Consider the following 15458-nt stretch of genomic DNA (forward strand, 5'->3'; position numbering starts at 1 on the left):
TGAATATCTATTTTTCTGAAAATATGATTGATTTTAACTCTGGAACGTAAGAAGTATGTTCACTGTAAGCAAGTGAACTCAAGTGTCTCTTGAAGCATAGTCCAATGTTCTTTGGGAAAGAAATTCTAAGCTTGCAACTTCCAAAGGAAGCCATGAGGCAGGAAGGGAGATCACTTCTACACCCCTCCAGCTCCCCCAGCACCCTCTTGCTGTCAGCATCGGACAAATTCCCTAACTCTATCCCTGCTAACATGCTAGTTCATAAGACCTCAGGCCACCACCAGTTGCTAGAGAAAGCTGTGACGTTGATCCTGGTTTTTAATGAGACAGGGGAGTCACCATTCCACAATGGAGTAGAGTGTGGCCACATTTGAATTTGCCAGACAAAGCCCAAAGTCCTTATTTCACTTTAGTGAAATCATTTTGAAGAAATCATCACTGTTTTTTCCCCAAGAGCAGTGTGTGTCTCTACAGCATTTTTGGACAGACAGATCCCCAGCAGCCCTGCATCCATGATGGGTTTTCTCCACTTGCTCATCCGTGGATCCAGAATAGAAATACATGGTCCAAAGTCTACTACCATTCTATAACTACTCAATAATTAGTGGTACTTAGAGTAGGAAACCATCATGCCTCAAATGAGATACACAGGCCTGGAGCCAGAATAACATAAAATACTCCACTACATGTTCCTAACTCCACAACAAGAAAGGAAAGAGAGCAGCTCTGCTTTTAAGGACTGATGTGCATGAGAGACTCTATTGCAATCAGAGTAATCTAGGAGTGATGATGACCTACGGTTGGTGTCAACCTAAGAATGAGTGTTTGTGTTTTCCACTGACATGGGATGTGGTGCTTCCCACTAACCCAAGGCAATATTGCTGCCAACTGTGTCTATGTCTACATGGCTCCTTAGAAACAACAGATGTGAAGCTTCTTCCTAGACCACTGGTTAGCATGGCACACAGACTGCACAGTCCTCTTAGCCGAGGCCTCCATGGGCCTTGCTTATCAGGCCCAGGTACCACCTTTCTCTCCAGGTGGAACCACCATACATGCTCATCACCCATGTGAACATTTAAAGATGCTCACTGTCATGCTACTGTCTTCCTATCTCAGGGGAACCACCTGTTCTCCCAGTCCCTCTGTAGCAAGGCAAGTGTCCCACTCCATGGCCCCCCTGCTGACCCGCCCGCCCTCTGGGGCAAGCAACTCCTCAGCTTGGTATAGCTCCTTTCTTGGAAGTTTTTAGGAAGTCAAATCACCCAAATCATGACAATTTTCTGATGGAGAGCATGTGGGGATCCTTCTCCATGTGCACCGCCAGGAAGGAGGTCAGGATGGAGAGGAGGTGATGCACCAGCCCCTGTGACTCCTCTCCTTTTTGTCTGCAGCCAACTGGGTGAACTACTGCAGGGACCACCTGCCAGGAGAGAGACCGAGTTCTTGCCAACATGGGTGCCGCACCCCTCTCTGGGATTACTGCCGACTCACAGACTCGTTTAGAATGTCTCTAAAGCAAACCTCAGACACTCGCCTTCCAGCATGTACTTCAGAAGCCCCTCCATTCTATGGGAAGTCTCTCCTGACTTTCCACCCCAGGACCCACTGTCCCCTTCCTTATGCTCCCACTGTCCCCTCGGACGCTCTGTCATGCCTCCTGTAACACATTGGTGCTTTCCTTGTGTGCACCTAAGGTCTTCTGTGCAGAATGGGCACCCAGGGGTGCTCAGTAAATGTGTGATAAAGAGATGGACGCAATGAGCAGCCTCTAAAACCCTTAACCATCAAATACACGCATCGCATTTGGGAAGAGATGGCCTGGGCCACTGCAGACCTTTCACAAACAACACACGTCTGCCTCCCTGAGGGAGCCTCCTCCTTATCCTGCTACCCGGGGGGGGTGAGGAGCAGCTGGTCTGAGGCATTGCCATCCCCCAGGGCACCTGCTTAGAGAGGCTGCTGCTTGGAGAAAGGCCCTGGCTGGCGGCTGGCTGGGGCAGGAGGCTCCTTGAGGGGAAGGACAAAAGCCGTCAACCTTTAACCTCCGAAGCCTCATGCAGTATGCTACAGCAAATATCCCCAACTGGACGGTATGAAGGAGACCTGTGCCATGTCATGTTGTATAGACCACACCGTAGGCAAACATGATCCATGACAGGCCGGCCAAGAGCCCTCTCTTCCTCTGCCCTGTAGAATTATGGGACTGCTGGATAATGAAACACCCAGGACTATTTCTCAGGAGGCAGAGGATCTAACCAAACTTTAGTGGATTTGAACTTTGCAGGCTGGGAGTGTTTTGAGAATGATAGAGCATTTATGCCTATGATGATCTTGCCAAAACTCCAGATTATGTGGGTTGTACTTTATCTGTCTAATTCAAAGAGAAAGGCTGCTGTCTAAAATCTGGTAACAGCCCCAGACTGGCCTCTGCAACTGTGGCCTTGGCTGGTTTTTGGTGTGAGAGCCACACTGGGCTCAGTCTGGGTGGGTGTGCCCTAAATCACCCTTCTCTACCAGCTCTGCAAAAAAGCTATCCATTACACCTGTGTAAAACACTCCAAAGCTGGACTTAACAACATAAAGAATTGTACTTGAAAACGTTTTGGGTCTTAGCAGTACACTTGGTGAAAACATTTCCCGCAAAATCCTTTAGGGAAACCATACCAGCCTGCCAAACGGGATGAGGAGGCCTGTTCTGAAACAGTCTACCTAAGGTGAGACTTCTGTGTGTGTGTGTGTGTGTGTGTGTGTGTGTGTGCATGGGGGTCCTGCGCCCAATATCCCTGGTGCAGTGGGAAAAGTAGAATATGGGGAGGGGGATGGGGCAATGTCAAAGAAGCGACAGCTCACACCCGATGCAGGACTGCCAGCTGGGAGGGACTCAGGGTTAGCCAGCAAGGATACAATCCCGGACCCATGCGGGCAGAGTGGAGGAGTCCCGGGACACCCAGACAGCCCTGGACTGCGTCCAGGGGACCTACCGGAGTGCGTCCTCAGGTGGCCAGTGAGGGCGTCCCTCCGGCGGCAGGCATAGTTGCAGAGGTGGCATTTGAAGGGCTTCTCCCCGGAATGCAGCTTGATGTGCCGGAGCAGGTTGCCCTTCTGGGTGAAGGAGGCCCCGCACTGATTGCACTGGAAGGGCCGTTCTCCTGGGACGGAGAGAGGAGAGCTGGTGAGAACTAAACTCAGCGTGGGGACACGAGGATGATGCTATGAGAAAGTTGTTTCCCACGGGGGCTTGGTGACTTCCACCGGCTGCAGGTTTGATAGAACATGAGGCTTTCAGACTAAACCTGCCAGCTCCTTAACGCTTCACTGGCTGGGTCAATTTGATCTGAAAATCTAATTTTTTTTCCCTAAATCAGAATGGCACATCACAATGCAAATTCAAACTCATTTAAATAAAGTGACTGCAACATTTTGTGATGAAGAGCCACTCTTCCTGATCAGCAGTTTTGGAATAAACCAATATCCAATTTTGCGTGTTGTGGCATTTGGTGGGGTTTTTTAATGTGGCTTTTTTCAAAGGGTCTTTAAAATATGCCACTGAAGCAGCAAAATAAAAAGGAAACTCATTAAAAATGCATTTCAGGATCACAAGTTCATTTCAGCGTTACATTCTTATATTTAAATGAAAGGCACTTCATTATAACAGTTATAATAACTTCTTTTCATTTACATTTTCCCTGTATTTTCCCTTTCAATTTCTTCTCCATTACCTGTCTGTCCCTAAGCAGGCAAATCAGGAGAGAGACAGACAGAGAGCGTGAGGATGAGAGAAAGAGAGAGAGGGAGATGGAGAAAGATTGAATAAAATGAGAAGTTAAGAAACTGTGAAGGAAGCCCCCCATCTTACAAAGAAAAGTCCCAAACCTCCCTATGGCAGGACATACAAGTCAGAGTTGAACTGAGATTTCTAGCTTTTTCTTTCTTTACAAATCCTAAAACATTTAAGCTATTATTTGTCTATATCCATAGAAGACAAATTATATTTTAAGTACAGGTATTCTAAGAGGTGCAATTTAGTTGTTATGAAGGAATTCTTTCAGGGGTAAGACTGCTGCATTTGTGACTAAGAAAACACCTGACCCTCTGCTCTGTGTGGCAGCACCTGTGTCTCCATTCTGGAGCTGACAAAGGGATAAACAGGTATCTGAATAAAAGAAATATGCTATTGTCCTACTGAGTAGTCACAGGTCTTGGAATCTAAATCAGGGAACATTTCATTTAACTCTCACTTCGAAGAGTGATACATTTGTCATGTTTAAGTAAACATGAAACTCTTTTGTAAAACAAATGCTTTATTGAGAAGAAGAATGTTATGTGACCACAATTCCTGGTGTTAAGATATTGTAACAACATATTTCCTGGAGTCACCTTTTTTCTCAGGAAAAAACAATGTATTAAAATGTCTATTTAACCATTTCCCGATTGATTAATGTGATTATGGTAAAGAAGACAGCACTTCTCAAAAATGATTGCACAGAAGCATATCTGGCACTATTAACATCCACACCAGATTTAAAAGTCTATATTGACACTTGAATTTCATGATTATCATCACTTTTTTTTTAAGCTGGCAGGTTAGATGCATTACTATAAAAGCTGAAACTAATTTACAGTGATGTTCAATTATAGGCCAATGGAGAGGTCCTGATACTAACCAGGAGGTATCTGGTATTTCTCCAAATCCCTACAGAAATTTGTATTAGCTAAGCAGAGAGAAGGACTTTAAATGTAAGCAGGTTGGAAGGTGATGGTGAAACTAGCTAACTAACTATTCTGTCTGAGTTACAAACCGATGCATGTAAATCAATACTGGATGAAGAGGCTAAAACAGCTAGTAGCCAGGTAGCCCAGGAGAGTTTCCACTGGAGAGAGATCATTTAATTATCTATTAGGAACAGTTCTGGGCCTTCTGTGCACTTGTGCATAAATACGTGCATTTAATTCCAAGTGGATAAAAATGAAAAGTAGAGTGAGCTGGTGCAGGGAGACCCAGGCAGCGTGAGATGGACGTGCCTCCAACCACAGCTCTCATTTGGACATGGTGGCCTCTCAGGAGAAAGCTCATGTCACAAAAATGTTCACAATAAGGATGTGACGACATCCTGGTGACACAACAGTGTTTGTGGTATGACCCTAAATTAGTGAATCCAGCCCTACATTTACACCTGGGAAAGACCCCCTTCCATGCTGGGCAGGTGCTGGAGTCCCATGTCTCTCCCCAGGTCTGGAGGGCTACAGGGAAAACAGGAGGCAGAGCCAGGGTCTCTGTCCATCGCAGACAGAAAGGGCAGATTGCTACAGACACATGCCCTTCTGCAGAGCAGAGCAGGGCAGACAGGCAGGCAGGCAGGGGTTCGCTTGGATCCTGCAGTGCCTGGTGTCTTAATACCTGCCTGCAAACAAATTTCACTGGAAACCTTTTTTGCTTCTGAGTGCCTATGCTGGTATGAATACATAGCACAAGGCATGGGGGTGTTAAGAGAGCATTCCCAGGAGTGACAATACGGAGCACTCCACTCAAGCAGTTTCCTTTGGAGGGGTCCGCAGCTAAGGAGACACGTCCATGGAGCTGGGGCACAAGAATGCAGCCCACGCCATATGTGTTCTTGCGTGGCCGGGGTCCATCATTTGCCTTCTGCAGGTCAACAGCTATTGCAGCTGAGTAGGTCAAATTTCTCCAAGGTTGTATTTACTTTTATTTAACTGGGATGAGGACACTGATGTCATGAATTTGAAATTTAATTTTTAATCCCAATGACTCCACAGATCTCCCATTTTAGGAACCCTCTGTAAGAAGGTTTGAACCCCCTCTAATAACTTCATTGGGTAAAAAGGGAAGTCTTCATGGATGCCTATGTCATAGAATTTGAGGGCATTTCAGAAGAAAGTGAAAAAAATGTTTGAACTGCAAGAACTGATGTAGGTCTACTGCAATCATATCTGGGAGGAGCAGTGCCATTAGGGTGCTGTTTTTAGGAAGCTTGGGGACTGCACCTTTTTATCTTACAGATGGGAACTAGGTAGGCACAGACAATCTTCTTGGTCTTTGTTATTAAAAATCCCATCATTTAGAATAATAACGCGGTGTATTTGCACCCTGCATTTCCTGCTTCCTTCCTACCTCTCTGGTTCTCACACTAACCCTGAGACATTGGTGGGGAAGATGTTACTATTACACCCGAGTCAAAAATATAAAACTGAGCTGCACAACAGGGGAAGTGACGTGCTGGTGCCAATGAGCTGATTAGAAAATGGCACCAGTGGTACTTCACCAATATGGGGATATGGGCAGAGGCGAGACCGCCCCTGAATCCCCTCAGTGTATCCTGGAAGGGACTGGGAAGCTGACTCAGCCATGGGCAGGAGGAGGAACAATGGCCACAGTGCAAGTCCTAGCCTGTCCAGTGGGGATTCCCGTCGTACCTAAGCCCCAGGTGGAGAGCCCTCCGAATGGCCCTGTTCACTGTCACTGCTCAGCTGCACTGCCCTGCTGCCTGAGGCGGCTCTGTGCTCCACACGCTGGGAGCTTGTTAGGAATGCCTGCTCTCCTGCCTCCACCCAGGTCTGAGGCAGAGTTGTATGTTCAGGAGATCTCAGGTGATTTACATGCTCTTTCAAGTTTGAGAAGCACTGCTCTAGAAATGTTTTAAGCATAGAGAACTCAGAAAGCATGGCTTTTCTAACATATTCCACTCAGATCCCAGGAAAATGAAAACCTTTTCCAGTATGTCTAGTTATTCAAACCAAGTTTGGCCAAACCAGGTATTTCTGTATCTACCTGGGACCCTTTATATTGAGGCAAGTGGAAATGCATGATGAAAACAATTCATGAGTTCATTGCTTCAAGTGTGTGTGTTTTTTTAACAAAGGGCAAGGCAGAAACTATAAAATTGACTTCTGAAAGTTATTTGTTCCGTAAGTGAAAAACTCAGCTTATTGGTGTGCAGGTGGCACCTAGCTGCTATTTGTTGGGAGAAGTGAGCAGCAAACAGCAGGTGCCACTGGCATATCTGTACTTGGCAGGTTTATTCATTAAATGTAATTATTCTTTTTATCAAGGCAGGCAGTCATTATATTTTGGCAATTTAGTATGCCAGAATTTGATTCACTTATCAAATATTTATTTAAGAGAATTTTCACTGTACAGTCAGGCTTTAAATGAATTAACAGGCAAGTAGTTCATTTGTGAGGTCTATTCCTCATCAGGGATGTATTACCATGGGTCCCGGAGTATCCTGTTAAGTGTCTATCACAGGGTATCCCACTTTCATGTTAATTTCCACCTCATTACAAAGGCGAGGCTGGGACTACTCTCGTGCATGGGCTACTACTTCACTTAGGGCTGAGTGTGATCGGTCTATTTCAGTGGGTAATTTGAGGATAAAGCGGCCATTAGAAAAAGCAAAGTTTGCTTAATTTTAGAAGTTGAATTTTTATTGAAGATGGGTATCTATTGATATCACCTTATTTTTATAGTTTTTCAGATACACTACAAATGGAAAAGATCATTTTGGAAACTGCCGTGATTCAAATATAAAAAATTACAACCCCACAAATATCTGCATTTCCTGATAACACAGCTTTTTTGGCTCACAAAATTTTCTGAATTGCTGCTTAATTTTTGATAAACATATTTTTGTTTGCCCCCACAGAAGCAGCACACGAGGGTCTGATTTCAAGTCATTGTCATCACTTTCCCGAGGTATCTTATAGAATCTGCTAGGCCTTTAAAATAGGATTTTCAACTATTTTTTTCTTCTTAGGTTTTGCAGTGGGAGATGCTAGCTTTATGATAACCTAACAATGCCAGCTCAGAGGCAGTGACAGCTTAGGGTCTCTATGTTTCACGCTTTCAGTGGCTGCTGGAGGTGGTGGATCTATTGTGTTTTACCCAACTTTAAAACAGCTTCCCATGCAAAGAAAAGTTTATCTTCAATTCATAAGAAACCTGTTGCCTACAGTTAAATAAGTGTGCACCATTCATATTTTACTTCTAAGACACTCCAGCACCATGAGTGGTGGTGACTGGACAGTTCTGTTGGACAACTCTGTGACACTTCCATCAACGTGACCAGCTATTAGAAACGCCGGCAGAGCGCGGCCAGCTGGGGCTCGCCATGTTCCCACGCCCCTGGTGAGGGAGCATCCTGTGAGCCTGAGCACAACTCACTGACACTAAGGTGCCCGTGTTCCTTCCTTTCTGGACACAGAACATGATATTCTCTTATACTTCCAGTAAACCTTTCAGCAAGACAGGGGATTTGGGATGAAGTTCTTTAGGAATTTGAGCTTATGACCAGTGGCAATAGAAGCATCTGATTCAAAGTCTCCCCTGTTAGAGGGCAAGCCATTTGAAAGCTCATCTGAGGTCTTTCTGAAAACTTGATTTTGCTGCTATTCCATCATTCGCTATTGTTTCTAAACATCAAACCCTGTTAGTTTGGATACAATTAAAACACACATTTTACTCATGGTTTCTCAGTGGAAAATGTGAGGAGTAAGTTTTGGTGTATCAGGATTTTTTGTTTTGTGGAGGGTGACCACTTAGCACACATACCCTGAGGGCTCAGCTGAGACTACTCAGTATGTGTTACTAAAGCAGCAGGCCCTCGCCAGGCCTCTCATGTGATGCTGTTCACTTTTCCCTTATTTTATTTATACAGTGGAATTGGTACATGTTGAGAAGTCCTTTTCAAGGCTGTACCAGAACAAGGACTCTGTGACACGGTACCACTTGGAACCAATCGCTTGCAACAACTGAGCTACCAGTCAGTTTGAAACATGCTCAGAACACTCAAGGAAGACACGATGCTTTCCTCCTCCAAACCCCATGCACCTTCTCCAGGCCACTAAAGGAAAAACTGAGCCAGGCCTTACCAGTGTGGCTTCTTTTGTGAACCATGAGCACATTGGGCCCGATGCAAATGATCCCACAGATATCACACTTTAGTTTTCCGTTTGGAAGTCGAATGCCTCCAACTCCTGACAAAGCCGAGCTGCCTTGGTCCCTGTGGGAGCCATTCATTTTCTCTCCTGAGGCATCAAGCATTCGTAAATCCTCCGCACATTCTTCCCCATTCATTTCACAGGCACGCCCATTCTCTTCATCACTCTGAGTCTCTACTTTAACATTACTGGCTGAAAGAAACAATACAGGAGGCCACTCAGTGTCATTGCAAAAAAAAAAAAACGCAACAAAACAACACAGCAGCAAAAAGACAATCAAATAGGCATGGAGAGCTACTAAACAGAAGTTCTTAGCAAATACCAAGGGGAGAGTAGCCTGAGCTCGCCGTGCATTCAGCCTCGAGTGGGCTAGGGCGGCAGGCCTCGGGATGCACCTGGGGTTACAGGGAGATCTGCCAGCCCTCTCCATAGGCCCCAATGGCGAGTATCTGAAAATGCACTAGAAAGGTATTTACATAGTTCCCACTTTAGAGTTGGGCCCTCACTTTAAGCAGGTTCACATCAGGAGTGGTCTGAGGCCGACTCCTACATCCTACCCATCAGGTGGGCACCTTGCCCTAGAGGGTGGGTACTGGGTCACACAATCCAGCTCTCTAGGATGCGTGAACTTGTTTGGCAAAATACCTAATAAGTGGTTATCAAGCCTGAAAACGTCTCTTACTTGTGATGCTACCTTTCCTTGTGGCATGTAAACATTAGTAAACTTTGGGACAAAACTCGGTAAACATAAAAATGCTCAGAGTTCTGACCACAGTTCCCTTTCAGATTTCTGGAAGATCTTTCTGTTTCTTTGGTACATGACCATTTGAATTCCTGTTTATCTTAAACAACATAAACAGAACCTGTGTTCTAAAGAAGAGGTATCCTTTCTTACACTTCTTCCACTTGCTGAAGGGTTAATTGGGATAGTTTATGAATGTAGGTATCTGGAAGAGCTTTTTTTTCCAAAGGGAAAGAAGTTTGTGTGTGTGTTGGGGGGTGGGTGGGGGTGTGGGAGGTGAACTTTTAGTGTCTTGAATACAATGACCACTACTGACTCTGCATTACTGTTACCTTTAAGTCACACATCATAAGGTAATTATGTCATTCGAATATTTTTCTTCCTAAAGAAAGTAAGAGTCATTTCATTTACACACTTCAGAAACACTGACTGATGATACATTGGTGAATCCAACACTGTAATGACTAAGAGAATTTGTAGTTACACTGAAAGCCACCATTTTAATAACCATTTTTACAGACTAATAAGAGTAGGTAGGTAAATGTTGCCAAGTAAAATGATCAATGAGATAGATGACAATCAAGACTAAATATTTCTTTTTTTGAGACAGGGTCTTGCTCTGTCACCCAGGCTGGAGTGCAGTGGGATGGCTCACTGCAGCCTCTGTCTCCCGGGCTCAAGTGATCCCTCCCACCTCAGCCTCCCTAGTAGTTGTGACTAAAGGTGTGCATCACCACATCCAGCCATTTTTTTTCGGTATTTTTTGTAGAGATGGGTCTTGTCATGTTGACCAGGCTGGTCTCGAACTCCTGAGCTCAGTGATCCACCTGCCTTGGCCTCCCGAAGTGTTGAGATTACAGTTGTGAGCCACTGTGCCCAGCCTAGATCACACAATTTTTAATCAACATTTTCAATCAATGGTTCTCAAAGTTTGGTCCCTGGAGAAGCAACATCAGCATCACCTGAGAACTTACTAGAAGCACAGACTCTCAGGCTCACCCCAGAGTTGCAGGCTCAGGAACTCTGGGGTGGGCCCAGCAGTCTGTTTTAACACACCCTCCAGAAGATTCTAATATACACTGAGGACTGAGAACAACTGTCTTAAATAACCAACTTAGTTAGTAACACTCCAAGCTTATTTTATTCAGTGAGTTCCTCTCAATTTAGAGATCTACCATCCAGACACTGAAATAAAAATACCTGGTCTGGAATCTTAGCTGCACTATTTAAAAGTGCTGAGATCTTAGGCAAGTCATGTAACTTCTCTGTGCCTTGATTTCCTCATCCATTTTCATGGAAATTATTATAGCACCAGCCTAATACTGACAGATAAGAAGTTAGCTGAGGACAGTGGCTGGGGCATGGCACATGGAGGCTCACCCCCAGTGATCCCAGTACAGTCTTTCACCTAACCCCAATACCACATGCTGGGCACACAGCACATTAACTGCACTCTGCTATTTAACCTTCATAACAACTCCATAAGGGAAGTGCTATCATTGTCCTATTTTACAGTTGAAGAAGCCGAGGCACAGAGAGGTTGAACAACTTGCTAAGGTCACATAGCTGGCAAGTGGCAGAGCTGGAAGATAACTGCAGGCAGCCTGGCCCCAGCATCCGAATTCCTAACCACTTACACAGTCATCTCTTGGTATCTGCAGTGCATCAGTTCTGGGACTCCTGAAGGTCTGTGGATGTGCAAGTCCCTAAATTGGCCCTATGGAACCTGTGGATATGAAAAATCTGCCTTCTATATCCACAGGTTCCGTGTCTCTTGAATACTGTATTTTCAAGCCACAGTGGGTTGAATTTCCATGGATATGGAGGGCTGACTGTACTGCCAGTGTTTTCCCATTAGCTCTTTAGGGAAATGACTTACAGATGAATAATGAAATGAATTAACTGGGACATGGTGGACTTGGAGACTGCAGAAGTGAGGATGCACCAGAGGATGAACAGAGCTGCCTGTCTCCTCCATCAGATCCTGGCATTATGCAGGATTGTCCTGAGAAATCCAGCAATGGGGATTCTCCAAATGCTCTCCCCTTCAGATCCTGAAGATCAGAGACTCAGAGCATCTGAGCAGCCTCCTGCTAACCTCTCTCCACTGCCAGGGACAAGATACTTGGAAAATAAAGGAGATAGGCAGGCAAGTGAGGCTGGTTGGCTGTCGAGGCAATGGTGCTTAATGACCATTGAGTTCTCTGGAATCGGTACTCTCAGGTAGAGGCTGTGCATCTTTTTGGGAGGAAGCTAATTCTCTAGGCCCTCCTTGTTCACCAGGGTCTACACCAGCCTGCTCTGGAAACACAATGAGGCTGCGAAGATCTGTGTACTCCTTAATCTAAGATTATTTTTAATCATTTATCTTGTGGTTTTTAAAATGAGATTAGAACACAATGGAGCAAATTAAGATTGGTGTGGCAAGTTTTTCAAATACAGGCACTAAGACGAGGGCTATAGCGAAAGTGTAGGCCGAGTGCTTCCGAGGCTAGAGAAAGGACACCACGCAGAACAGGCATTGGGATAATCCTCTTGGCATGTTCCCCTACATGGCTTGACTTCATAAATTCAGAGGCAACCAGCTACAGAGAATTGACTCTTGTTTTCCCATGGGCACATATGGCCTATTAGAACTTGCCAGAAGCTATCACTTGTTCTTCTGGATCATTAAGAATGAGTATTTCTGGGATTCTTTGGCATGCTCTATGGCGTGTGGGCGCTTGCAGGTGGGGAGCAGAACAGCAGGGAAGCATTGGACATGACTTTTGGGTTTCTGGCTTCAGGAAAACTGGTTCTGCTACAGCAGGCTGCTTGCAGGAGGAGGCAAAGCTATGTGACAGGAAGGAAACAGAAGCACGGGGGAAAGCCCACAATGGATGCTGCCTTAGATATGACAGATGTCCTCAAAGCCAGAGGCCTGGAGATCAGCCACTCATTGGACAAATGGTGGCTGAAAGCAGTACTCTGTCCTTGTTAGCCTCCATGACACTGTCACTGAGAGCTGTAACAGAACCAAAAGAGAACTAGGGACACAAACACTCTGGCTCAGGCCCACCCTGGGTTCTTTCACTGACTGAGAGATAATGGACAAGAGCCCAATTTTATTATTCAATAAGTGTGACAATAAATAGGAAGAGTGGATGTTTTCAAACTCCTAGTTAAAAAGGAACAAGAGCCTATCACGTAGTGTCCTGAGATCAATGTGGATACCAAGTATGATTTTAGGGCGATAGGTACCTAGATCTCCACCTAGATGGCTAGATGTAGGGACATATATACAAGATTAGTCACATAGGTCTGTAGGAACAGCAGTAGGGATGATCAGCTTAGGAAATATATATAGTTTGAAGAGGAAAATTAAGGACACTGTGATGCTCTAGGTTTCTAAAAAAGAGTATGCAGACAATATCCACAGATCACTATAGGCAAGGCCAAGGAACTGAAAATAATGGAAAAAGGACAGAGGAATCTGTATCAGCAAATGCTCAAAAGTTTTAAATGGAAGTTAGATGGCAGATGCTGAGCATTCCAGGGCTGGAAGCTTCTAACACGATTCGGACAACTCCTAAGCCATGTTATGACAGGGAAGGTTGGTGAAGTCTAAGACAAGGACTGGATGACTGCCAGGTGCTGGCAGGATTTGGTGGGAACAGAGTGGGCAACACCATCACCACGGGGTGCGTAAGATTCAAACAGTGTGTGGATTTCCTGTAAATGGGGTTAAGCTCCTCCTTTCTTTGTGGAAAAATGCAAAGTGGGTGCTGGTTACATAGACGAGATCAGGAGACTTCTGTCCACCCAAAGAGGCTGTCCGTGAAAACGGGGGTCTCTTATCCAGCTAGGAGGAGAATACAAGCACAACTTGCTTAGTGTTTTCATAAAGGACAGAAATCAGGGCTTGAAACTATCTTCATAAGTTGCAACTACAGACTGTATCTCAAAATCTGAAACCTATTAGTCATAAATATAAGGACCTGTGAAATTAAAATACAGATTTTAAAAACACAAGCCCAGGATGAGAGTGTCTTGGCTTCCCAAGTAAGTGTGAAAAAGGTTTCTGGGGTTTTCTCTGAAAGTATGCTCAATCAGAGATGTGGACAGAGAAAAGAAAAACAGAAGGGGTGACAGAGTCCTGTAGTCACTGAAATCTGGAATCTTCTGAACCAGCCAGGCCGTACGCATGCCTCCTTTCAAAAGGGTAGCACAGGCTGGTGCAGGTTTGGAAGAGTCAGTCATTGGGGACTGAAACTAATTCCTGCGAGCAAGGTTGGTGGCACAGGATGCACACTTCCTCAGCTTGGCCCCTGAGGGTGGAGAAGGTGCCGAGGAGAAGCAAGTGGGAGGTGAGTGCAAGAAGTGGTTCTTCTGAGAGAGGGGTTTGCAGTGGTGGACGGTGTCCACACAGAGGGCAGAGAAGCAAGCCCTGGAGGCTGGTGGGAACCCTGATGGCAGGTTCCTGCCACCTGTAGTTGTGTGACAGCCTCCACCAATATGCCTCCCATTCAAGGAGTGAGGAGTTCAGGGCCTTTGTCCCACAGACCTTTTCCTTTACCTAGAAGAAAAGAAGAAGTGGGGGTTGGCCTGTTGATGGCAGTGAACACATGCAGTTGTGAGGGAGGCTCTGTGATAGTGTGAGTTTTGTTGGCCCTTCATTTTGAAATCCATCCTCCTGAAGAAGGCAACGACACCAGCTGATGTTTCCACCAATGAAGGAGGAGGTTGGGAAGGAATGACTGGCACTTACTGAAGCTGCGCACCTCCTGGCAGCTCCATAATACCCCAGAGCCCACCCCAAGGGATATGCAAGGCTCCTGCTGAATTCTGTTGAAAATGTCATATGAGAAATCCCTTCAGTTTCTTAAACTGCCACTCCTTAAATGGTGCTGATCATACCTGCCCCAGAATCAATTCCATGAACCCGCCTGCCCCTGATTTGCAGGCATTGTGCTTGGTTCAACCCCATGGATGCTGTCTGTATGGAACATTTGCCAGGGCCCGAGTTGACTGGCCGTGCCCTTCTGTGAGTTCCTAAATCGCTCACTCCTTCCTCTGTTACTCGGAGCTGGAACTGCTTAGCTGTGGTATTGCTTCAGTGAAATGGTACATCTCCCTGAAGATAGGAAAGATACTTATAAATATTTTGTAACCCCCCACCCCATTACTTAGAAAAATGTCAAACTCAGTAAGGTGCTGAATTGAACTGATTAAATATAGAACATGAAATGGAGACTGGTCCTCTCTTTCTCCGGAACACTCTGGCTCAGGCCCACCATGGGCTCTTTCATTGACTGAAAGATAATGGACAAGGGGCCAATTTTATTATTCAATAAATGCGACAATAAATATGAAGAGTGGATGTTTTCAAACTCCTAGTCAAAAGCTACTTTCCTTCCCAGATGCTATTTAAAGTTGGGAAAAATTAAAATCTCATCGACCTATCTTGGAGGGCTTCTATGTTATTGGCACCCAACAGTACTAAGAGAGACCCCACACCCCTGTGGACTTTGGTAGATAGACAAGTTTGGATTGAAGAATCTGGAGAATCCAAGGAACTCAGATGCCAAGAGGAGCCAAGAGACCTGAATCTGTGCCAGGCACCGCATGTGCTCATGGATAATTAAACATTTTTTAATGCATAGGTATAATGTACACTGTCAGTCCGCACCTGACCAATGAATTATGCTTCCTCTTCATTTCCCTTTCCTTTTTAGAATGTGTCTTCACATTTACTGAAAAAGTAAATGTTTGGTACTCA

The 15458-nt window shown here is 45.2% G+C and overlaps 1 protein-coding gene across 5 annotated transcripts in view; it reads right to left on the bottom strand.

Annotated features, from left to right (window-relative positions):
- The window catches only part of IKZF1 (IKAROS family zinc finger 1), a 99697-nt gene that overhangs the window by 19109 nt on the left and 65130 nt on the right, over positions 1–15458 (bottom strand). For 4 of the 5 annotated variants that reach the window (XM_030796426.1, XM_030796424.1, XM_030796425.1 and 1 more), the window contains 2 exons: positions 8890–9150; positions 2985–3152 (listed from right to left, as the gene is read on the bottom strand). In XM_030796426.1, coding sequence (XP_030652286.1) covers positions 2985–3152; positions 8890–9150 — 429 coding nt within the window. The remainder of the gene's footprint in view (positions 1–2984; positions 3153–8889; positions 9151–15458) is intronic. The other variant, XM_003275023.4, reaches the window with a different exon arrangement.

Source organism: Nomascus leucogenys, chromosome 17 (genome assembly GCF_006542625.1).
Source record: "Nomascus leucogenys isolate Asia chromosome 17, Asia_NLE_v1, whole genome shotgun sequence".
In the NCBI taxonomy this organism is placed as follows: domain Eukaryota; kingdom Metazoa; phylum Chordata; class Mammalia; order Primates; family Hylobatidae; genus Nomascus; species Nomascus leucogenys.